This window comes from Fulvia fulva, chromosome 11 (genome assembly GCF_020509005.1).
Source record: "Fulvia fulva chromosome 11, complete sequence".
Classification (NCBI taxonomy): domain Eukaryota; kingdom Fungi; phylum Ascomycota; class Dothideomycetes; order Mycosphaerellales; family Mycosphaerellaceae; genus Fulvia; species Fulvia fulva.
In genome coordinates, this window is record NC_063022.1 from 2,809,886 (window position 1) to 2,833,055 (window position 23,170).

Consider the following 23,170-nt stretch of genomic DNA (forward strand, 5'->3'; position numbering starts at 1 on the left):
TCTCGGCCCTAGGGCGCTTGTGCCCGACCGCCGCTAGCTAGTTCCGGTGTGGACTAGCCTTACGGTCGCCGTAGAATCTTAGGGCGAGGGTTCTGTTTGTGATTGCCTTGTTTTTCGCTAGTTTCCGCTATAGGCATTCCGCGCTATACGATGGGTAGTGCCCCGGACAGTTCGCGCACCGCCTCGTAGCCGATGTACAGTCTCTAGACATGTGGTCTCCTACACAGTTCGAGCAGGCCTACTCGTTTGTGCACGTGTAGGTTTGGTGTCCATACTGTTGGCATTTGAAGCATTGGAGGACACGAAAGGATGAGGAGTACTTTTCGACTGTCTTAAGGCTGTATTGCCAGATCAGGCCTTGTTCTATTGCTAGATCCGCCGCTTTCGCGTCTTGCAGCCATACGATTAGCGCCGAGGCCTTCTTGCCTTCTGGCCATTCCCTGTGGAGCCAAGTCGCCTTCTGGATTGGAGAGTTAAGAGTGACCGGATTGTCCTCTTGGAGAGCACGTAGGTGACCTTGGTTGGTTGGGTCGAACTCTTTGGGCATGTCGTGGACCAGGATCGTGAATTGCTTCGTTGAGACCTTCGCTGATGCCGCAACCTTGGATGCCCACTGTGGCTGTGCCTCTAGGTGCCTCCTAGCAGTAGCAGAGCTGGTATAGATCTGTAGAGTACCGTTGGACTGTTGGTTCACTGCGACCACCCCTGGTTGATTGATTCGCTGGGCGAGCTCCTTGTTCGATAGCTTCGCAACTTCGGCCTGGTCTTCCTTTGCTGCAATACGGATCGTAACTGCATCGTGCGTTGGGCGGGGGCCTGGTGTCGATGCCGCGACCGATGCCCAGCTATAGGGGTGTTGAATCCGGGTGGCCTTGTTAATCGCCTGAGACGTCGTCCTCATTTCTTGTTGCCCTCGGTGATACGACAGTACTAGCGCCGTGCGCAGCTGAGTGATCATCACCTGGAGAGACCGGTATGGGAGCTGATCGTTGGTTTCCATGCTTTTTGCGTCCTCTATAAGTTGCACTCTATTGAAGTAGTATCAAGGGTTCTTACCGCTTCTGAAGGCCTGGTAATCGGACCTAGCCAAAGACGACCAGGCCACACGCACGAGGTCACAGCCTACGACGAGCTTCTTGCAGTATATCACAGGCTCGGCCAGGCGTTCAATGCGAGCAACACGGACCCTAGATGGAAACTCCTTGTCAACGAGACTACTGGGTCTCACGTACACATTGGAGACGGCCCTCGTGGGTTTACATTGCCATGTCTCCGCAATCTACTCTGTCTGCTGGTCGCAAACGAGCCCGCGATCGACAGTCTACACTCCGTCGACCGAATTACTGGGTTCCTTCCCTTTACACTCCGCGACTATACTCTCAACCCTACACTGGAGCAACTCAACGGAGAAGGCTTCAACACCCCATGGTCCGCCCTCTTCCTGTCGCTTGCTCTGAAACAGCGAAAGGACCGGGGGAGCACCGCTCAATTCCCCATCAATCGTTTCAATCAGTTTCCGGAGCTTCGCGACCTCTCGGCAAGAACCGATGTCCCCTCCTGGATGAAGATCATTCGCCATGTACAGACTGTCGATGATCTGAAAGACTTGCAGCGGGACGAAGAGAAGCAAGAAAAAAAGGATGGCACAGTAAACTTCAATAACCTGAGACAGTACGACCCTGAAAGCAACGACAAGCAGACCAAGAATACAATTGAGTTTCGTCAACATGCGGGTACTCTGCGTGGACCTGAAGTCATTGCTTGGACTCGGTTGCTAGTAAGTCTCATGACATATTGCAACGATACTCCCGAAGACGAAGTTGACGGACTCTGCATGAAAGCCTGGTCTGACCCGTCCTGGACCGCCTTGGACCTCATGAAAGCCATCGGTATGTCTGAAAGCTCAGACACTTACAAGCACTACAAACACGTCCTGGGCTTCTATTCGAGAAGTGAGCCATATGCTGACATTGTGAGAGAACAAGAGATCAAAGATCTGAGGCTACATGGACCGTGTTACTTTTTCGCTGATATGATGCAGATGAACATTGACAGACGACACAAACGTAATAGTCGTGCTGAGGTTGAGAAACGTATTGCTGAGAAGTTCAGGAAGGGTTCTTATGGGCAGTACTCTGCGGAGTATTTGAAGCAGCTGGGGCCGATGGCTTCACCATCGGCGATGCCGTCGAAACGACGCGGGCGATTGCTGAAGAGCATGCGGATTGCCATCAGTTCATAGAAGTTCAGTACGCGCTCTTATTCAAGATGCAAGAAAGCGACCCTATGATGATTCACCGGCGGAAGCTTCAGCAAGTTGCCGACGAGGAACGTACAGCTCGTCGTGAGCAGCGGCGTGTTTTTGAGCAGCAAAGAGTTATCGGAGCGAGGAAATGCGGACGGAACATGTGAGGATGTTGAGGAGCCATCAACAGCGGTATCAGGAAACCGAGACTCGGATCATGAAGAAATTGAGGGTCAATTGGTACCTGAAGGAGATGAGCAGAGCGAGGAAAAGGCGAAAGAGGCTCAAGACAGCGAAGGGACAGCATTTCTTGCTGAACAATACGCCTGATCTACCCGATGCGCTCATCTTTGATACCTTCATGACTGGTGGATATTCCTGTACTTATCTTAGCCTGGGTGAAAGTTTTTAGCAACAGTGGAGCGCTTAACAATTCAATGTTGAACCTACGTGGTTGAATATCGGAATCAAAACGTGAATGGTTGTCGTGAACGGTAAGTGAATGTGATTACATCGCGGCAAATCCTGTTCTCGTCTCATTCATCAGCGCACATGACGTTCCTCAAAATCGGGTCCGTGCCTGCTTGCGTCTCTTGTATAAGTATTTGTAATCTTCCACTTCTCTCGTTACCAAGCTTCTCTCACACTCGAACACAAGAAGCAAGATGAACACTCTCAAAGGTGCGGTGACTACAATGGTGTCCAGTGGCGCTTCCAAAGCTGCACCCGACCCCGGTCCAAGGAATGCAGTTTCTCGCGAGCGATGCCTCGAAATCATGTATGCTGGCGATCCACTCGGCTCCGAGCGCAAATCTGTCCTCACCGTAGACTACAACACGACCAAGAAACTCATCGACAGCCAGAAGCGCAGAAGATGGATAAAGCACTGCAAGATGCGCGCACACACACTGCTACTCTCAAGACTCACCTCGACCGTCTCTGGAAGATCATACCACCTGCTAAGCACGTCTCCGAAGAGTCCGCCGCCAAAGCTCAGCAGGTCTTCGACACGCCCGAGCTTCTCGAGGACATTATCTCGTACCTCAACACACCTGGAAAGCTCAAGGTGATGGGAGTGCAGCGCACTTGGCGGAACACTATCCTGGGCTCGACTCGATTGCAGAAAGCAATAGGTCTTCTTCCTTACGACGACGGCATCTACTACTCGCCATTCTCGAAGCGCTTCTATGGCGGTACATACAGTCTGTTGAACCAGAGAAACTTTGGGTGGGGATTAGGTGGCAATAATATGCCTGGCGGTACCTACGACGACTCAAACGGCAACTTCAGATGGGACGAGGATTCTGAGTACTCCTTCTGGACTATCAACCATATGCCAGTCACCGAAGATCCCACAAAGCTCGAGATTAACATTGAGTGGACCACCAGTATGAAGCTTGGCTCTCGGATCGAGTCCATGCTGATCTGTGATCCACCTGTCAAGAATATCTCGGCCATGACGCGTTGTGCATATAACTGCGACCAAGTCGGCAACAGTTATCATCCTAGTAGAGCCCGGTACGGACTCACATCATCCTCTTCCGTCGGCTTCACCCTTGGCGAGCTACATCAAGTCTCAAAAGAGATCATTGCAAAGCACCCCAATTGCAGATGCCACGGAGTAATCTTCGAAACTACAGTTCCACTTCTGAAATCTGATCCCGTCCTGATCCATCGCCGTTCGCTCGAGCAGCGCGCTCATGAGAAGCGCATTCTCCGCCGTGAAAAGCGACGTCTGCGCCGAGAAGAAGAGAGTGCCAGAGATCGAGAAGCCCAGCAAGCACTAGTACAGGAGGAGGTGGAGAGGTACCCGTCTCATGACCACGAAGCTGGATACTCCGACGACGAGGACCTGAGACTGGGTTATAGCAATGGGCCGGAGTCAGAGGACGATGATAAGGGAGACTACGAACAGAGGACATCCCAAGAGCGAGACCACGAGCAGCCTTCGTCCCCAGCCTCACGACCACAAGCACGTCTCGAGTTCCATCGTCCCCAGACACAAACGATTTCAGCTACCGGCCCGGACAGAGAGGCTCTCGGTCCACGTCGATCAGCAGCTCCTCCTCAGTACTCACCCACCTCACCAGAATACTCACCTACTTCACCGGGATGGCAAACCAGATCACCGCAATACTCACCAACTTCTCCGCAGTATTCGTCAGCCTCACCGCAGTACTCGCCAACTTCTCCACAGTACTCGCTCACTTCACCGGCACTCGCACCGATATCTCCACGATACTCTGCAACATCGCCACGCCACGAGTCAAGCAACGAGGAAGAGGTGGAACGTGAGCATTCAACATTCCGTATTTTCACTGAGGAGGAGCTGCTAGACATGTAGGCTTGGGCAATGCATCTATCGAAGGAGCAACGGTGGTGATGGGACATGAACGCCTTCGAGGAGAATGTCGACTGGTTCTGTATACGCTTCGCCATTGGCCAAGGAGTAATGAATGGGATAGAGTGCTTTCTAAGCACGGATGATGTACGTATCATGGCATAAGCTGGTATTGCACGACTTCTCAGCTTCCCAATTGTCAACGGTTGACCAATTTGAATATTGTGAACTTACCCCTTGTTGAAAGTCTCAGTTCAGCCCCTTCACTATATCATCGAAAGTTGTGCCGTGAGATACAGGTCATCGGCATAGAACCTGTCGACTCCCAGCCTCTCAAGTACCCACCCGATCCAATATCCAGAGGGGAGATTCCCTACGGAAGACCATCAGTACATGCGATCCGCAAATTGTGTATTACATCGACCTACAGTACGTCAATCTCAGCCCCGCATCGTGAACCACCTTTGCCTGCTTGCTGACGGGATTGTCGCCGCCATTCATCGCAGCGCCAAGCCAATCGAACCCTTCCACTGTTGTCCAGTCCTGCGAGGCGTAGAACGAGTTCAGGCTCGTGTATTTGGAGTCCCAGTGGTCCGAAGGTGCGCCATAGAAGACATCTCGGTTTGGATTGTCATCATCTGAGTCGATACGATCGAATGGAGCTGACCCGCCGAGCACAATTGTCACATGCTTCTGGACGAATTCGCCAGACTTAGAGGTGCTGAGATATGCACCATCGCGTAGTGGCTGCAAAGCTTCCAGAACTACGCCAAACAATTCCGGTTCGGATGACTTGAAATCGACCACCAGCGTAACGCTCTGGCCAGGCCGAGCAGGGTACAGCATGATGGTGCCCGGCTTGTCGTCGTTATTGTGATCGAGGATTGCTCGCAGTGGGTGGATGTACTGTGCGGACAGCGATCTTCCTGCCTGAGGACTGTCGTGGCCAATGATCGCGTCGCCTTCAAGAAGGTGGACATCTGCTTCGAATGAGATGCAGCCGGCACTCATTGCCAGGAAGAGAGGTATGCTGCGGTCGTAGTCGTTGTGACTGTGGCATCGTGTTGGTTTGATGTCATTCAAAGAGTCTAAGGGCCATGGATCGAGTGAAGGCCCAGAGCCTTTGTTGGGTGTCTGGGGAGTCAGCGTGCCAATGAAGATCCTATTCACCGCGGGCTCTTCGGGTGGTACTTCGCCGCCAAGTGCGGTGTACGATTGCTCTTCGTTGCCGACTTCGAAAGTTCCACCTTTGGTGTCGTGATTGATGGAGCCTGAGCACTTTCCGCCTTCTGCTGAGAGTGCTAGGAAGTATTTTGAACACTTCTCGGCTGGGAGTCTATCAGTACCAGGTCCTCAGTAGGTAGCATACTGATACGTACCTGTTACCTCGTGACCTGGACTTGCCTGGTCCTTGTTAAGAATTTCGACTGAGATGTGGTGGGTTTTCTGACTGGCATTGAACAGCAGACTCAAGACAATACTTACAGTAAGCGAAGCCTTGAACACCGTAAATCGAGGCATCTTTACCGCCGTTCAAGTACACTTCTGTGGCCATAGAAAGATGTTCGTCAGGCATGACGGTATGTCCGTCCGCCGCGTCGCAGAACCTCTGAACAGCGCTGTCATATCCAGGACGGATATCGGTGCCGTTGCCGATGGAGATCTCGGATGCTGGCATCCATTGCGGGCCACATGTTGAGATTGCGTCGGTGGTCTGATGCTCGAGAGGTGCGCATTGGATGCGTGCGATCATCTGATTGATATCAGCGGAAGTCTGCAAGAGCCCATCATGCCTTGTACCAGTAATGCTGTCAACTTCGCAAGAGTGGCCGTGGTGCTTGTCGTATGGGTGTCCAAGTCGCTGTTATCTTGCAGCGGGCCTGATGTGGATGGTCGTTGTGTTGTGTGGAAGATCAAGATGAGAAGGTTGCAGGTAGGCGTTGCTTTTGAGATGACCATCGCCCCTTCTGCAAGCACATGACCCGCGGACCAGCCGCGGACCAGTGATGTTGCAGTGAAGTCTCCTAAGCGGTCGTTCACATGGCCTCATCACGTTACCGCGAGCTCCACGTGAGACGCTCACGACCATAACGCTAGCGACAGAGACACAGCACCGGACGCACAAGCGCCGCAGTGTATCATCAATTGCTTCGTTGATATCCCATTGTTAGGTGAGCCTCTCCACCAGTCATCCCCATGCTCCATGAAGAGACACCACCAGAGGCGAAGGAAGACCATCATGAAACCCGCACTGAAAAGTGCAAGCCATCCGACATACCAGCCGTACCGTTGCACCTCGTCGATGCCCTTCAGGAAGTACACAAAGGTGTTCGCCGTAGTAATGGCGACACTCCCTTTCATGAACACCAGGACAAGACGATCATTACAGCTGAAGAGTGGCATGCGACACATCGGGCATGCTGTTTGATACGCCTTGCCCATGAGGTCCAGGCATAGTAGACAAAAGCGATGGCCGCAAGATAGCTCGGTAAGGCGTTGATCGCTGTCCAGGCAGATTTTGCATTCATCTTCGTCGTCTTTAGGCTCGACGGTTTGAAGCCCGCGCATGAAAGTCGTGTGGCTTGGCAGCTTCAGGGAGCTGAAGGAGCCCGGAATGCAGGTGAATACGGTGTACCCGACAGCGAGGCTGAGAGCCAGTAGTGGTAGTCGAAGGTAGTACAAGTTGAGGCATCCTGCCCAGGCATTGATGTCTCCAATGCGCTGTTGCCATGATCTACCTCGCCAGAAGATGAAGGGTAGACATAGAACGGCGATGGTCAGGGCGTGTATGAAGGGCAATAGGTCTTCGTATGGCTGTTTTCGGACTCTGAAAGTCACAGGACTGATCTTGTGTCTTTCCATGGTGTCCAAGGATGGTTGGGTGTCGTGATGGCTATGTTATGCCTCTAACTAGCCAATTAGCAGGCCTAGGCGGAATGTCGAAGTCTGGGACGAAGGTGTGTAGGCGTTATCTGGCTTGAGGACTCTGATGTTGGTATAACCGTGTAAAGCACGAGTTATAGCCCATCACACGGGGTCAAGCGAGAAGCGTCCTCTTATGGGTTTGATGAGGCTGAGTTGCATGCCGTACAGCCGCTGAGACAGGATGCAGGCCCCCCGTCGGAAGACATGAACTTTGGAGAAGATCTGATGACTGATTTGTGGCACAGCAGTGGATAGTGCTGCGGCGAAGCGGCGCCATCCTTCCACGCCATGAAGTTGGAATCCTGCGCCAAGCAAGCACGGCACTTTGATGCGGATCCATCAAAGCTTGGTTGAGTGCCAACTATTGGCATCTCCGGCTCCTACGTCCTGCGCTCCTTCCTCCGCCGAAAGTATGGACGTATTGTGATCGACCTTCAACCTGAGGAAACGACATGACTTTTGTGCGCGCCCTCTATTACCATCTTCTGACGAGCCCGTCAAGCAAAACCCAAGGTCTGTCTTGGTGTCATTGTCCATCAGGTAGCGATGTGTGCGTTTCATGTCTTTCATCGAAGTCTACAAGGCGATGAGCCTCTACATCGTTACTAGTCTTTTGGTCATGAGTACCTCTACAGTATGCGCCGATCGGGAGGCTACTCCTCGCCTCCATCACCGCCTCCTGGAGGCCCTGACTTGCCCATTTGCCGCGCCTTGAGCATCTCATCGCACAGCAACAAATTCGATGCAATACCTGTCGAGCTTGCAATGGCGTTCCTGAGTACTCTGAAGCTGTCGTACACACCCTGCTGCACTGGATCCATTGGCTCGCCGGTGGTCAGATCGAGTCCAGCAACGTTTCCATCTGCGTGCTCGTCCTGTAGTGTTGCCAAGCAGTCCTGGATGTCGTGACCGCTGTTCGCTGCTAACGTCTTGGGTACGATCAGAAGCGCATCTGCGAATGCTGACACACCCCACTTCGCCTTGCCCTTCACTTGCTTGCGGAAGTCGTCTGAGTTTAGCTGTCGCGCAGCAGCAACCTGGAAAGCACCTCCTCCTGGCACGACACTCTTGTCCACGATCATGTTGTAGACTGATCTGAGACCGTCTCTTACTGCGTCCTTGATCTGTGTGATGGTGTGTGCGTTTGGTCCCTTGATCAGGATTGTGACCGACTTTGGCTCCTTGACCTCCTCGATGAATGTGTACTTCTCCTCACCAAGCTGGTGCTCGTAGACGTGGCCTGCCCAGCCAAGCACATCTGGTGTCAAGTCGTCCACGCTGTTTTGTGCTGTACCACCGCAGATGAGTTGTAACCTCTCCATGTTCCTCCTCTTCGCTCGTCGCAGTGCAAAGATGCCGTTCTTGACAAGGACATCAAGAGACAGTGGGTCGATGCCCTTCTGGTTGATGATAACAAAGCCCTTCTTTGGGTCGTCGCCACAGACCTCCTTCTTCAGCTCGACAATCTTACGGAGCTTGTCGTCGACGAACCTCCGCTCGCTCTCGACCAGCTTTTCTCTCTGCTCGGCGCTGTTGTAGTAGAAACCACTGTTGATCTCGCTCTTCTCGTACTCCAAGCTGACGTTCAATGTCAAGATGTATGCGTCCTTGACGTCCTTGGCCATGTCGGGATGTCTGGCGCCGTGATCTAGTGCAAGGCCACGAATGAGCTGTGTGTCTGCCGCTGTTCGGTGCTGCATCGTCATAATCTCGACCATGTGCAGATCTGGCTTTGCAGGTGCCTGGTAGATGGCAAGCACGGCATCGACGATATCTGGTGTGAGCTGTTCGGCGAGGGTGCTGTTGATCTTGGTGGAGAGCGATGTCCTGGCCACCGAAAGCAGAAGCTCTCTGTCCACCTCTCTCGCCAGTTTGAAGTCGTCCAGGAAGCGCAGTGTCTCGTTCTTTGCGACCTCGTAGCCGTCTGTGATGACTCTGGGGTGGAGACCTTCGCTGATGTATCGATCTGCCTGCTTCAAGAGCTCTCCCACCATAAGCACCACGCTCGTTGTGCCATCTCCGCAAATCTCGTCCTGTGCTGTTGCTGCTCGCGCGATCATGACTGCCGTGGGGTTCTGGATCTGCATCTCCTTCAACAGCACGCTACCGTCCTTTGTGAGCTTGATGCCGCCTGCACCGTCGACCAACATCTTCAATGTGCCAGTGGGTCCCAGGTTGGAGGCCAACACATCTTGCAGACCTTCACCTGCAGAGATGTTGACTTTCAGAGCCTCCCCTCGTCGTCTCGATTCCGCCTTGGGGTTGAGGAGTTGTGCTGCCGACATCTTGACGCTCTATACAGTGTAGTAAGCACGTGAAGATTGTGGTAAGTGAGGGAAGTGTTGGTCGTGTGGGTGTTTCTTGCAGCAGTCGCGTTTGTGTCCCGCGTCGTTCTGATAAAATGTGTCTTGCAGGGTTCACGCGGCCCGAGTTTCCGAAACCTAAAGCTAGTCTACTGTAGACTCTGTAGAGTGACGCCCAAATTTTGATGCCACTTTCAACCTCAACTTCAATAGCCACAACACACATCATGGAGGAGTCAGAAAGGCCCACCAAGCTGCGCAAGCTCAGTCACGACAATGCTGGGCCACAAGGGGTAGAGCAGTCACCGACCCAGCCACAGCATGACGCTATGAGCGGCAATGGCCAGGTCTCCAAAATGGCCGACCAAGAAAAGCCCAGCCAAGCCGGTGAGCAGCGTTCAGAGCCAGTGGCAAAGGACGAAAGTGACGGTGATGACGGCGGTGTGATATTGCCAACACCGAGCATCATGGCTCCCCGTGCAACGGAGATACCGGGCACTTCTACCGACCCACCAATCTCCAAGAACGCATTAAAGAGGCTCAAAAAGAAAGCCGAATGGGAGGCAAAACGAGAGGACCGCAAAGTTCTTCGCAAAGACAAACTCCACAAGAAACGCGAACGCCAAAAGGCTGAGAAGCAACAGAAGATTGCTGAAGGTGTCCCTCCCCCAGTCAAGCAAAAGCGTGAGAAGGCCGATCAACTTCCGGTGACCGTTATCATTGACTGCGATTTCGATGAGCTCATGCATGATGGAGAACGGATCTCGCTTGCTAGTCAGATCACGAGATGCTACTCTGACAATAAGAACTCCACAAAGCGCGCTCACATTACCATTGCCAGCTTCAAAGGTGAGCTTCGCAAGCGGTTCGATACTGTACTGGAGCGCAACTATGACTCCTGGAGAGGCGTGAGGGTGTTTGACGAGAACTTCTTGGAGACCGCTGAGAAAGCGAAGGAATGGATGGCGGCTGAAGACGGTGGAGTGATGACAGGCTCATTCTCGAAGTATGCTAATCTCGATGACGACGCATTGCAAAAGCTCAAGGACGAAGGCGAGGTGGTGTACTTGTCGTCTGAAGCTGACGAGGATTTGATGGAGCTCAAGCCCTTCAGCACGTACATCATCGGCGGGCTTGTGGACAAGAACCGTGAGAAGGGCATTTGCCATAAAAGGGCAACGAAGGCTGGTGTGAGGACTGCGAAGCTGCCGATCGGAGAGTACATGGAGCTGCAGAGCCGAAAGGTGCTGGCTACGAACCATGTGAATGAGATCATGGTGAAGTGGCTGGAGTGTGGTGACTGGGGCGAAGCTTTCATGAAGGCTATACCGAAGCGAAAGGGCGGGAAGTTGAGAGGTGAAAACGATGAAGATGACCAGAATGGGGCATCTGCAGAGCAGGCGGAGGGCGAACACGAAGCGGTCGAACAGACGTCGAGTGCGAACTGACCGACCCAGCGAACCCAGTCTTGCATAAAGATTGCCATAAATATTGCACGCCATGTCGATGCACTGCCGACTTCCTCGCACCTTTTCCAGTGAGCAAATCAACGACAGTCTTGACCAGCGCGTAGCGAAAGTGGAACGCTGTGCCGCGACTAGGTGCATGGAGCTCAGCTGCCAAGCCACCTCACTCCAACTCACGGACTGCAACTTGATCACCATACCTGCGAATCTTGTCGCTGGCTTCAATCACGCCAATTTATGGTGCATTGGTTTGCACATATCCGTACGTCTCTGGCCCTTGGACGCAATCGACGACTGATTGTGCATGGAGGCACCCATGCCAGTTTTGACATTTTAGTCTTGCATATGTCGACTGCGCCCTCCGCGGAATGTCTCCACCGACTGGACTTGGGGTTTCGCGGTATAAGTACGCCCAACGGTCCACCCCGATAATCTCCTGCCATCGCATCAGCCAGATGAATTCTTTCTTTGCCACCTTATCGCAACCATACCTAGCATGCAATTCGTCACACACTGACTGCACTCCATGACACAACTTGGAAACTCGTTTGATTTCTTCACATCAGCACGGGACTCACTGACCCCTGACCCCGAGGAATTCTTGAATATGCCCCATGCGCCGGTCGCAAACATGGGTGGCGAAGCCGCCGTGCAACGAGAAAGCTCTACCATGCCTGGCAGCAACGGCGAACTGCTCCCCGAAGACTTTGAGCGCTTTGATCGGGAGCAAGAACAACGAGACCACAATGATTCCGACTACACTCCGGGTGGGTCTAAACGAGCAGCTGACAGCATAGAGGAATCCCACTCGAAGCGTACAAGCCTGAACGAGGACAGCACACTTGTCAGCAAGCTCACAGCTAAGAACCGAAAGCCCGCACTCTTCGCAAATTGTAAGTCAGAAGCCAAAGCACAGCGACAGAAACTATTTGAGAAGATCAGTCAGGTTTGGGGCGAAGATCACACATGATGGCCGACCTACGCCCACAGTCCAGTTTATTCTGAAAGCTCTCGAGCTCCTGAGCAAACACAACCATACCCCACCCCCGCTTGACTGGAGCAAGGCATTACTCGAGAAGGTGGCACAGCTCGCAAAGTGCACACAAAAGATCAGTGAAGAAGTCTTGCAAGATGCGATCGAGAATATCATGGCTGGCACACATGGACCGATGACGGCTAGCGACGTCAAAGTTATAATTGGTGTCTTGTCGAGGCCTAACCATTCTCGTGACCGATCACCAACCCTCATGAGATCGGACGCCATTAAAGTCGTTCCTGGTGGCGATGATTCGGACGAAGACGATGAAGGTCAAACGCCAATTCATGGCAGGAACACGGCCGACAGGTTGCTTTTTGCTCACCAGGATGAAAGCCAAGATCAGCAAAGTGCGCCATTCATGCCAGCGTAACCTGATGTGGCCGTCCGCTACACGGGTCTCTGGGTACAGCAATGCCGTCGAAGGTTCGACGCCATCTTCGAAGAAGCACAGCTTGCTGAACATGAATACCGGAAGTGCGAAAAGGCTCTTGCAGCGAGTCTCCAGAGACACAACAAGGCGCAGGCTGCTCTACAGCCATTGATACAAGCGCTGGAGTCGAGCGAGACCACATCTAACGCTTGAACGCGAGAGAAGTATCTCACAGGGCACGGTGACGACCAGCGACTTTGTCGAGCTTGTCGCTCACCGAATTTTTGTGTTGAAATTTAGAAAATGAGATCGGGCTTGAGCAAGTGGCCACATTGCAACTGACGTCTGAGGTGTTTGAGATATTCCTCTTGGCGCACATTGATAGAATGGCTAGAAGCATGCCTCAGGAAATGATTGCCACAATCAGCTATGGCAACGCAAGCCTCATCCCAGCTTGCTCTTCACGAAAGCCAAGGCATTCTGGCCATACTCGCTACCGTAGCCTTGGTGCGTGGCGGCATTGCTACCATTGCAACAGTAGGGATCTGGAAGGATCAATAAAGGATCACCGGTTCAATGGAGAGCCACTCACCTGGAGCATAACAGTATGAACGAATACGAGACTGGTATGTCGGACAAGTGAAGCCACTAAGGCGAGCATCAAACTGTCCCCATGGTCAGCATATCACATTTAATGCAGCGTGGTAGCTTCACTTACACCGCCCGCACTACAGGTCCCGTAGTGGAACGTCTCGGCCGGCGAGTTCCTCGGATTGCTGGCCCAAATCACAGCCTTAATCGCACTAGCAGCCGTCGAGCTGATCAGCGTGTTCGTATAGGTGATACCCTGATTCGGGTCACCACCTCCGCACAGCGCATTGTCGCCAATCTGAGCACCCTGCGAGTACACGACAACAACAAGCTTCGAGCTAGGACACTTTTGGTTGAAAGCATTGATCTGGTTCGCAATATTCTTCGTGCCAGTTTGGACGGACGAACCATATGCGCTGTCACCTTGAGCTGGATAGGTGATGGCTTCGGCGGTCGAGCCTGGGTAGGCGTTGAGGATCAGGTTGACGAAGGTACCGGCTGAGCCATAGCCTGCTGGAGCTGTTGTCTCGCGGGCGCCGGAGATGTGGACGCCTGGACAGCTTTGCCGTTCCTGCAGTGGTGTGCTTTGGACGCTTGCTGTGAGAGCAGCGGCGGTGATCAGGCTTGAGGTGAGATGCATGATGGGAATATGGTTTGATTGAAGCTGATACTGTTGTAGACAGATTTTGATGCCTAGGTTGCGGCCTTATGTACACCGTTGCCCTCGTGCAATCTATTCGCAACGCGACAATCAGCCTGAAGCAAGACTTGCTAAGCGAGCGCTCTAGATCACACCGACAGCTTGACTTGTGTTACTTCTCACGACCTTGCTTGGCTCTACACCCACCCTCGAGCATGCTCTGTGGTATACAATGCACATGGTCGACATAGCCTTGGACTTCAGCCTGAAAGACTTCCGCACTGCCGAGAAGTGATCGACATTCGAAGTATGCAGAAGCTTCCTCTGAATCTTGGTCGTTAGATCAATAACCTAGCTCCCAGCCTGCCTGGAGGACAAGTCTTGAATATGACCTGCCGCATTCGGCAACTGTGTGGAATGGAGCAGTAAGCTTAGGTGAATACCCGCTGCATGCAGTCAAGCTAAGCATTTAGCCTGTAGGGTTTGGAGCCGTCACTCCTGTATAGTATTACGACGCAGGCTTTGCCATATAGATACCGTGACTGAAGGACGTCAGCCGAGACGTGGTCAGCTTGAAGACGTTGACTATATATGTACAGCTTTGACCCGGCAAGCCAGAAACGTATCAACAGACACAGACAGTCCTCACGACTTCACGCCGTCACTGTGCTGTTCATATCCTCCCTCATCGTGCTCACAACAAGCATCTTAGGAGCCCTCGCTGCGCCAGTCACGAACCCCATCGAAGTCATCGACGCCAACATCACCAGCTTTGAAGCTCGGTCCACAGCACCAGGCACCGGCACAAATAATGGCTACTTCTACAGCTTCTACAACGACAACGCCAGTGGTACAGTAACGTACAACGGCAGTGCAGGCGGTTCTTACACCACGCAATGGAGCAACTGCGGTAGCTTCGTGGCCGGCAAAGGCTGGAATCCTGGAAGGGGGAGGTATGATCAGCCTTCCGATGCAGGCATGTTCAGCACATGACTGACACAGTAACAGGACTATCAGATACTCCGCCACCTTCTCCCCTTCCGGCAACGCCTACCTCAGCGTCTACGGCTGGACCACAAGTCCATTGGTTGAATACTAGTCCGTCAAACCCCTCTCCCTCCCCCCTCACACTCTCTCTCCCTCCCCCCAGCATCCGTCGAATCCTACGATACCTACAACCCAGCAACAGGCCTGAACTACAAAGGCCAAATCACCTCCGACGGCGGCACCTACAACATCTACCAAGCCACTCAAACTAATGCTCCTTCCATCGTGGGCACGGCGACGTTCCAGCAGTTTTGGAGCATTCGTACGACGAAGAAAGTCGGAGGGACGGTGACTACGGCGAACCATTTTGCGGCGTGGAAAAAGTTGGGGCTGGATTTGGGGACGTTTAATCATCAGATCGTGGCGACGGAGGGGTATCAGAGTAGTGGGAGTTCGAGTATTACGGTTTCGTGAGGGCCGTGGAAGGAGAGAAGGAGGGGATTGGGGCGTTTCGCATCGTTGGTCGTGCCTCTACGTACTGTCGTCGCCACCATATTGATGTTTCGGTTGACGAGAGAAATGCATCCCATAGCATAGCAAGCCCACTCACTCACTCATTCACAAACAACCCCCAATCCCTAACTTCAAAACTTCCCAACACTCTATCCTTCACCACCTGCCCCGCCTCCAGCAGCAACCCATACCTCCCCTCCTCCAGCTTAACCGCACCCTCCTCATACTGCCCCTTCAAATGCGGCACATTAACCGTAACCACCACATCCGTCTTCTGCGCCTCCAACCTCACCAACACCATCAAAGTCCCCACAAATTCAGGCTCATTCGGCCTCCCCCTCATCTTCTCCCCCGGTGGACTCGTCGCCAACAATGTTAAGCACGTAGTCTGCGGCATTTTCGCCAAGACCGCTGTGCTGGAAGAGTGGAGTTTCGTTTGAGCGGCATCTTCGTCGACGATGTCGGAGAGGTGGTATTTAAGTGCTTCAATGTCGGTGGACTTTTCGACGCGTTCTAGGATGTCGAAGGTTATGGAGGTGAAACCATCGGGGTCGAGGAAGACTTCTTGGTTGTCGGGGACTTGGCGGATGGTGCTGTTGGATGGGTTAGTTTGATGAGTTTGGTTGAAGGTGGTAGGGGTGTTACTTGCCTGACGTCCTGAAATGTGCTGGGGATTTCGGCAACGATGGCGCCACCGAAGAGGTCGACTTGCTTGAATAGCGTTTGAGACATGGTGTGCTCGACTATTCGCGATGGGCAATGAACGTAACTGGTTGAGCTTTGCTGGCGAAATGTGAAGCCTTTTGTAGTAGCGCGGAGTTGTGTTGTTTAAGACGCAGAGAAAGGAAGTTTTGTCAACGAAGATTCACGCAGGCAACACCAGGCTCCGAATTAGGCAGTTACGACCGCTGCTGCCTGGCATGTGCAGCTGCTTATTTTAACATCACTTCAGGTGCAGACATATGCAGAAAGGACCAAGTCTGTGGTTGTAATGTTACATTTCATCATGCTCATCTGAGCTATTTGAAGCGACGTTCAAAGGTCGCAAGCTCGGTCCCCACTTTTCCCGCTTGCCTCAGGCTGCCACTTTCTCAGCCTGGCCACGGTCCATGAACTGGCGTGTTCGGTGGCGTCGTATCGGAAAAGAAGTCTCGTGCCTCTCGGTCACCCGTTGGCCGATCAGCCTCGTCCGCAAAGTCCCAACCGGACCTACGCTCGGGCGGTGTTGGCGGAGGACCTTGTGGACGAGGACGATCAAAGGTTGGTGCCCTCGTAGTATCTCGAGGTTGCGCTTGTCCCCTAGGCTCGTCTACGATGCCCAGACGTCCTTTCCTACTCCCTCGATCCAGTTGCCCAGCCGCTCGACACCGCCATCCCACTCGCGCAGTCTGGACCGCATGGCCTCGATGCCACCCTTATCTAGCACCTTTGGCTGTACCCAAGTTATCCGCGCAACTTCCGCAACCTGATCTATGCTTCCTCGAAGTAGTCCCAAGCTCAGTGCCTTCATGATCAAGTGCTCAATCTCATCGAGGCTGACCTTTGTCTCTTGGCTGATGGCGTTGAATGTCATGCTGCGATCTTGCGGTGCTCGGGAGAAAACGAGCTGTGTGAGTGCAGAGAGCGAGATCTTCTGGTAGAGAAACTGCTGGTGCGCTTTGAGTAGAGAGTTCGCCTCGAGGTGTTGTTGGAGAATGTTGTAGGCTTGGAGGTCGCCTCGGTTAAAAGCGAAAAGCAGGTCGCGCAGCCATGCGTGTTCGGTCTTGTTGAGACTGTCGAGGATGGGGTGAAGGAGCAGCTCTCCGAAGTTGTAGATGTTCTCGCTGACGAGTGCGGCGATGGACAGATCGTACGCGATGCGGTGGCGCTCGGACTCGGGTTGATCCTTGAGCACGACGCAGGCGAGGTATAGCAAGGCGGTGCGGTAGTACTTTGCGAACTCGTGCTGCGATTGGTAGTAGAGAGCGCTTGTGCGGTAGAAGTTGGCGTGAACTGCTGTCTCGACGGAGTCGAAGGTGTCGAGGATCGATTCGCACTTGTCGAGATCTGTCCGCGCTTCGACGGTCTGCTTGAGGTCGAGTCTGGTGTTTGCGACTGATGTGAGGGCGTAGACGTATGCGTCTTGTGATGCTGGCTTATCAACGCGCGTGGCCAACGCCGAGAGGAAGGACAGGCGTTCGTTGTCATCTGAGATATGTTAACAAACGCATTTCCATAGCTCTTCCATTGATGATACCTTTGCATGTCTTCGATGTCTGTAGTCCTATCCGCACCAGCTTCAACTGGTTGATCTTGCCTGCGAAGCTCTTGACGAACTTCTCGAACAGAGGTAACCGCTGCTTGGCGCTCTGCTCTTCGAAGTAGAAGTGGACGAGGTTGTCTGTGAGCTCGTGCCATAGCTTCCTCTCCCAGTGGTCCTCGAAGCTGATGAAGTAGTGTTGGAGCTCCTCCGGTGCTGAATCCCGCTGTTCTTGGAGGAAGTCGAGCATCTGCTCGTTGGTGGGGTGTGCCATCGCGGCGGTGGTCGTCGATGGAGGGCGAGTCGCGGATTTAATGTGGTTGTGGGAGTGTCAGTGGGCGGGAGAGACAATGTGCGATGTTTGTGTGTATTCAGTGATGGCATCTGAGTAGATGGCAGGCACGACCAGAGTGATGCGGCTCAACAAGCTCTCGGCAGCTTCCGCTTCCAATCAAGACGACGGGACGCCATCCGCATCACCACCACCACCACCTCCGACCCTTCGCTCACACGTCAATGGAGTAGGCATTGCCTCACAACGCACCCACACCCCTACCACTCCCCGCTCCGTGGCCATGGCCGGCCTCCCAACGAGCGCAATGGCTCTTCAGCGCCAGCTCTGCCGCCCGTCTGCCTCCCTCGCAACCACCTTCGCCAAATCCACCCTCTCAACCTCACAATATCGCCGGAACCTCTCAGATATCGCTATCACGCGCACTGGAAAGCCCATTATCCGAGTCTCTGGTGGTCGCAGCAGTTTGGGAGGACACTGTGTGACTGTCTTCGGAGCAACGGGACAGCTCGGACGCTACATCGTGAACCGCATGGCAAAGGCAGGATGCACTGTGGTCATCCCATACAGAGAAGAGATGGCGAAGCGGCATTTGAAAGTCACTGGGGATCTCGGACGTGTCGTCTTCATCGAGTACGACCTGCGCAACACTGCTTCGATTGAGGAGTCTGTGCGACACTCAGACATCGTCTACAACCTCGTCGGTCGCGACTACCCTACCAAGAACTTCGATCTCGAGGATGTACACGTTGAGGGAACACGGAGAATAGCGAACGCCGTCGCCAAGTACGATGTTGACCGCTTCATCCACGTCTCATCACACTCCGTCCACCCAGAATCACCCTCGGAGTTCTTCAGGACGAAGTGGCAGGGTGAGCAGGTCGCGCGCGAGATCTTCCCAGAAACCACCATTGTGCGCCCTTCACCGCTCTTCGGCTTTGAAGATCGCCTGCTCCACCGACTGGCAAAGGCTACCAACATCCTGACTGCAAACAACCTGCAAGAACGATTCTGGCCAGTGCATTCAATTGATGTCGGCAAGGCGCTTGAGGCGATCGGCCTGGATGACAACACTGCTGGCCAGACCTTCGAGCTGTTTGGCCCAAAGCAATACACAATGGGCGAGATCTCAGAGTTGGTTGACAGGGAAATCTTCCACAAGAGGCGGCACGTCAATGTGCCAAAGCCAGTCCTGAAGCTCGCTATGGGCATCTTGAACAAGGCGCTGTGGTGGCCAGTGGGTAGCGCAGATGAGGTTGAGAGGGAATTCATGGACCAGTTCATCGACAAGAACGCCAAGACCTTCAAGGATCTTGACATTGAGCCGGGTGACATTGCGAACTTCACATACAAGTACTTGGTAAGTGGGAATAATTGCAAGCGCACGAGACAGATACTGACTTTCTGGACAGCAAGGATACCGAAGCTCATCATACTACGATCTGCCACCAATGACCGAGAAAGAGAAGCGGGAAGAGAAGAAGTACCTGCACGTTCTCGACGATCAATAGATGAGGAGCCTAGGCAGGACTTGATGGCTCGTATGAGCCAACTGTATATAAGATACCGAAGCAAGTCCCTTTTGTCGCAGCCCTTCTGGCACGTCCTCGGATCATCTCAAGCTGTTGACATTGCCTTACACTTTACTCCGAAAGCGTTCCTGGGTGAGCGATGAGCCGTGTAGCTTAACCGCTTGTGGTTTCAGACCCAGTGCGAACGATCGGAGCATCGTGGCTGGACCTGCCTCAAGCTAAAAGGTAAGCGACACGTTGCTGGACACGAAAGGTCGACTTGCCATGCACTGATCTTCCGGGAACGAAGTATCCATTTCTTAGCAACGCCGACCCAGTGCTCTCACGACTTGTGTCCCGAGCTCAGGAAAGTGTTCAGTATACTGGACCTGATCAGATTCATGTGATACATGAGAGCTTCGCAGGTACAAGCACGAATCCTCCATGGCCAGCGCCATCGCCTGCTCAATCACTCGAGACCAGACCTCAAAAGACCAACGGCATGGGCATGACCCCTAGACCTGGAGCGGATGCCAAAGACCAGGAACTTAATGATGGCACGAAGACCGCGGTGCATTGAGGAAATTCTGTACGCATGGACAACGATGGGTGCGATCGAGACGAAGGTCCTCTACAGAACACCCAGGATGCCGCTCTCAAGTCATCACAAGATCATGATTCTGGAGGCAGTCGTCGTCAATGGTGCCGGCGGCATGCTCTCTCACTGTCTCTACAAACCCTTCATGAGTGTTTCGACACTTAGACTCTCTCGCACGCCACAAATGCACCCCTTGTAGGCGCACCTGTGTGAGTAATAGTGCCACAGAACTCAAATACATTTGCCTCGGGCGTGTGATAGATCACTCTATCGGGCCCAGGCGTAACGCCGCCAGTATAAGCTCCACCACCGGCAACGATTGGGAACTCAATCAACCCCTTTGATCCGTTACACAAGTCCACCCCCTCTCTGTTGTTGAATGGGTGGGTAACTGGGTACCTGATCGACACTCCTGTCAGCCTACAGCGACTGTCTCGGATAGAGTGGAGCGACAAAGCTCTTACCGGCGTGGGAATACACGAAATCCCCGTGTCTGTTGTGATCGGCCCCGGTGCTGTAGGCCACGTCCTGCGCGTATATGTTGTACTCGGTGTCTGGAATTCAACCACTGCAGCCCTCGACGGATCGATTTGGAAGGACACCCCACCTTCGCACTTCACAGCTTGATCTTGACGCTTGATGATTGGACTTGGTACAGCCCAGGCGGTGCGGGCAGACAACAGCACTAGCGATAGTGCTATGGGGTACTTCATGTTGGTGTTCTGGTCGAGGAGGTACGTGCTCGTGAGTGGTGCTCAAACTGTCCGGAAGTACAAACTCACCAGTCTTTAGATCCGGCTGCTTGCATACCACGAGGGTTAGGAAGCCTGGACTCGCGGCTGTCTTCTTGAAGCATGCCGGAGCATGGCGAGACAAAGTCGTTCAGCTCGTGAGCAGGGCATGTTGGTGGCCAAGCTACACACCGAGAGTGAAGCTGTCGAGCTGGAAGCAGAGCAGTATCTGCACCTTCTTCCTCATGTGGCCTGCTGATGATGCAGTCACATCGAACATGCCGGGGAACACGGGTCCAAATCCGGCTTGAACGCATGTTGGCATATGATTGTCACATCAGTGCTCCATGCAGGCTAATGCGACCGTGTAAATCTATTCACCTCACTCAAGCCTTGCATGTGCATGTGGAATTGCATAGACTACTGGGGTGGGTAGCCTGAGGGACTCACTAAGGTAATGCTGAGGCAATACGAGAGTATCCATCCATTGCACATGCGTCAGAAAGTTCCGGTCCTCCCGCCGGCATACCCCTATGCGGACGAGCTTCCTCCCCACCTCCGCCAATGAGCAGCGTAGAGGTTGAGACGCGCTCGAGTTGTGCGAGAGTGCCCTGTTCGATGTTTCATAACACAATAGGGTCTAAACGGCGGCTCTCCTACACCATTGTAGTGTCCAAATGCCCCATCAAGACTCCGCCAGAGCTGATATGCTTGCCTCGAGGCAGTGTAAATTGCAGGGGTGCTGTGAAGATCGCTTTTCGGCCCCGAATGCGGCGCAGGAGTGACCCTGGTAGCTCTCCAGGGTGCAGCATACGAGACCGGTCTGGAATTAACGTGGAAAGCCGTCCTTGTATCTGCCCGCGAGTCCTCGCAGCATTATCTGACGATGGCCGATCTACTCAACCGTATGGCTCATCTTACCTCCCCTAAAGAACAAGCTAGGCGAGGACTTAACGGTTTATGTTTTGAGACTTTAGGACGAGATACTAATGCTAGACTAGCTTCTAGATATTAAAATCTATCGGACGTATAGCTAAGCTATAGAGATAGAGGTAGAAGAGCCTTAAGGAACCTAGAGGTAAAAGAGTAATAAGTAAGTAGTAGGTAAGTATAAAGAGTAGAATAATCATTATTACTTAGTCTATCTAGAGGGGCTAAAAGTCGTCCTTTCGAGAGCGCCTTCCCGCGGCAGACGACGTAAGTACCTTCCTACGAAGGGAAACTAAGTCTCTCGAACCGTAGGGCTAGAAGGGTCGTCGATCCCCTTCTCCTACTCTCTCTTAGATTCGTACTTCTACGTACGACGAAGTAAAGCGACGCCTATTCCTACGACCTACTACGACGCGACAATAACTCCGAGAATATAAAGATATAAACGAGGTATATACAAAATCTAAATATCAGAGCTCCGGAACTACGAGATATTACGTTATTAATATAGGAAGTTATTATACGGGCTTATATAGAGTGTTTTAAAAGCAGACTATATATTATATATATTGTTATATAGGTATAGTATATATTCGTATAGAAGTTAGGATAGGTAATAGGAAACGAGGAAGGACTAATATAGTATTCGATAGTAAATAGTAGAATAGCTTTTAGTTATAAAGGTATCTTATTCCCTAGGATTAGAGACGTAGTCTCTTATACCTATATAGGGGGAATCTAGATCTCTAGTCCCTACTCCTTTCCCGACGCCTTAGCGGTTTTACCTACGTTTTACTATACGACGACGATCTCTATAGTAGTCTCGTACTAATGCTATACTAGTGTCTCGACTAATACGATATACCTACCGACCTATATTTGTAACACTCCTACTTAGGGCGTAAGGTAGAAAACAATTGTTCCTACTATACTAGCTATAGCTATTATACGAAGGTCTAGAACTAGGGACCGGCTAGTAGTTTAGTTAAACTATCTATAACTATCTCCTTAGTATAGTAGTACTCCACTTTAATCTTTCTCTACTACTAGAGGTACCTAATATAGTTATAGGTAATATTAATATACTTAGATCTTTCGTAGATATAGGCGTCCTTAACTAAGGTTAGAGCCGCCTAATTGTCCCCTATAAGACGTACTGGCCGTAGTTTGTCAACGGTACTCTTATTAGCTAAGACTATTAGTTAGAAAGAGCAGTCTCCTACTAAGCCTAGGTATTTTATTTCTCGGAGGACGGCCGCTAGGAATTAGGACTACTTTATAGTAGCGTTCATTACTATAAACTCTACCTCTATAGTCGAGGTTACTATAGACTTCTACTTCTTACTTATCTAAGATATAGGGGTGCTATATACTAGCTAGACATATCCTAGGATTAAGACTCTATCTACTCGATCTATCGCGTAGTCGGAGTCCGAGTATCTAGTTAGG

At 52.4% G+C, this 23,170-nt stretch overlaps 12 protein-coding genes across 12 annotated transcripts; 6 read left to right on the forward strand and 6 right to left on the reverse strand.

Annotated features, from left to right (window-relative positions):
• Positions 1-545: 545 nt before the first annotated feature.
• On the forward strand, positions 546-2,242 carry CLAFUR5_13220 (uncharacterized protein; the record flags this gene model as incomplete). The annotated part of the gene is made up of 3 exons (XM_047912368.1): positions 546-631; positions 731-763; positions 1,321-2,242. The coding sequence occupies 3 exons, from the start codon at positions 546-548 to the stop codon at positions 2,240-2,242; spliced, it is 1,041 nt and encodes a 346-aa protein (XP_047767963.1).
• An 877-nt stretch (positions 2,243-3,119) lies between these two features.
• On the forward strand, positions 3,120-4,589 carry CLAFUR5_13221 (DNA-directed RNA polymerase II subunit RPB1; the record flags this gene model as incomplete). The annotated part of the gene is made up of 1 exon (XM_047912369.1): positions 3,120-4,589. The coding sequence occupies one exon, from the start codon at positions 3,120-3,122 to the stop codon at positions 4,587-4,589; it is 1,470 nt and encodes a 489-aa protein (XP_047767964.1).
• Positions 4,590-5,000: 411 nt separating this feature from the next.
• Positions 5,001-6,545, reverse strand: CLAFUR5_13222 (Altered inheritance of mitochondria protein 6; the record flags this gene model as incomplete). Its single annotated transcript, XM_047912370.1, has 4 exons — positions 5,001-5,914; positions 5,966-6,013; positions 6,072-6,339; positions 6,387-6,545. 4 exons carry the CDS (start codon positions 6,543-6,545, stop codon positions 5,001-5,003), a joined length of 1,389 nt encoding a protein of 462 aa, XP_047767961.1.
• A 120-nt stretch (positions 6,546-6,665) lies between these two features.
• On the reverse strand, positions 6,666-7,448 carry CLAFUR5_13223 (uncharacterized protein; the record flags this gene model as incomplete). The annotated part of the gene is made up of 1 exon (XM_047912371.1): positions 6,666-7,448. One exon carries the CDS (start codon positions 7,446-7,448, stop codon positions 6,666-6,668), a length of 783 nt encoding a protein of 260 aa, XP_047767962.1.
• A 716-nt stretch (positions 7,449-8,164) lies between these two features.
• On the reverse strand, positions 8,165-9,796 carry CLAFUR5_13224 (T-complex protein 1 subunit zeta; the record flags this gene model as incomplete). Its single annotated transcript, XM_047912372.1, has 1 exon — positions 8,165-9,796. One exon carries the CDS (start codon positions 9,794-9,796, stop codon positions 8,165-8,167), a length of 1,632 nt encoding a protein of 543 aa, XP_047767959.1.
• A 245-nt stretch (positions 9,797-10,041) lies between these two features.
• CLAFUR5_13225 (tRNA (guanine(9)-N1)-methyltransferase) lies at positions 10,042-11,262 on the forward strand (the record flags this gene model as incomplete). The annotated part of the gene is made up of 1 exon (XM_047912373.1): positions 10,042-11,262. The coding sequence occupies one exon, from the start codon at positions 10,042-10,044 to the stop codon at positions 11,260-11,262; it is 1,221 nt and encodes a 406-aa protein (XP_047767960.1).
• A 544-nt stretch (positions 11,263-11,806) lies between these two features.
• On the forward strand, positions 11,807-12,689 carry CLAFUR5_13226 (uncharacterized protein; the record flags this gene model as incomplete). The annotated part of the gene is made up of 2 exons (XM_047912374.1): positions 11,807-12,173; positions 12,223-12,689. 2 exons carry the CDS (start codon positions 11,807-11,809, stop codon positions 12,687-12,689), a joined length of 834 nt encoding a protein of 277 aa, XP_047767957.1.
• Positions 12,690-13,133: 444 nt separating this feature from the next.
• Positions 13,134-13,920, reverse strand: CLAFUR5_13227 (Acetylxylan esterase 2; the record flags this gene model as incomplete). The annotated part of the gene is made up of 3 exons (XM_047912375.1): positions 13,134-13,234; positions 13,282-13,354; positions 13,408-13,920. 3 exons carry the CDS (start codon positions 13,918-13,920, stop codon positions 13,134-13,136), a joined length of 687 nt encoding a protein of 228 aa, XP_047767958.1.
• Positions 13,921-14,511: 591 nt separating this feature from the next.
• On the forward strand, positions 14,512-15,019 carry CLAFUR5_13228 (Endo-1,4-beta-xylanase A; the record flags this gene model as incomplete). Its single annotated transcript, XM_047912376.1, has 2 exons — positions 14,512-14,873; positions 14,929-15,019. The coding sequence occupies 2 exons, from the start codon at positions 14,512-14,514 to the stop codon at positions 15,017-15,019; spliced, it is 453 nt and encodes a 150-aa protein (XP_047767955.1).
• A 498-nt stretch (positions 15,020-15,517) lies between these two features.
• Positions 15,518-16,152, reverse strand: CLAFUR5_13229 (Nuclear import protein MOG1; the record flags this gene model as incomplete). Its single annotated transcript, XM_047912377.1, has 2 exons — positions 15,518-16,013; positions 16,070-16,152. 2 exons carry the CDS (start codon positions 16,150-16,152, stop codon positions 15,518-15,520), a joined length of 579 nt encoding a protein of 192 aa, XP_047767956.1.
• Positions 16,153-16,729: 577 nt separating this feature from the next.
• Positions 16,730-17,933, reverse strand: CLAFUR5_13230 (putative 26S proteasome regulatory subunit rpn9; the record flags this gene model as incomplete). The annotated part of the gene is made up of 2 exons (XM_047912378.1): positions 16,730-17,607; positions 17,657-17,933. The coding sequence occupies 2 exons, from the start codon at positions 17,931-17,933 to the stop codon at positions 16,730-16,732; spliced, it is 1,155 nt and encodes a 384-aa protein (XP_047768310.1).
• Positions 17,934-18,234: 301 nt separating this feature from the next.
• On the forward strand, positions 18,235-19,462 carry CLAFUR5_13231 (NADH-ubiquinone oxidoreductase; the record flags this gene model as incomplete). Its single annotated transcript, XM_047912379.1, has 2 exons — positions 18,235-19,311; positions 19,364-19,462. 2 exons carry the CDS (start codon positions 18,235-18,237, stop codon positions 19,460-19,462), a joined length of 1,176 nt encoding a protein of 391 aa, XP_047768309.1.
• Positions 19,463-23,170: the final 3,708 nt, after the last annotated feature.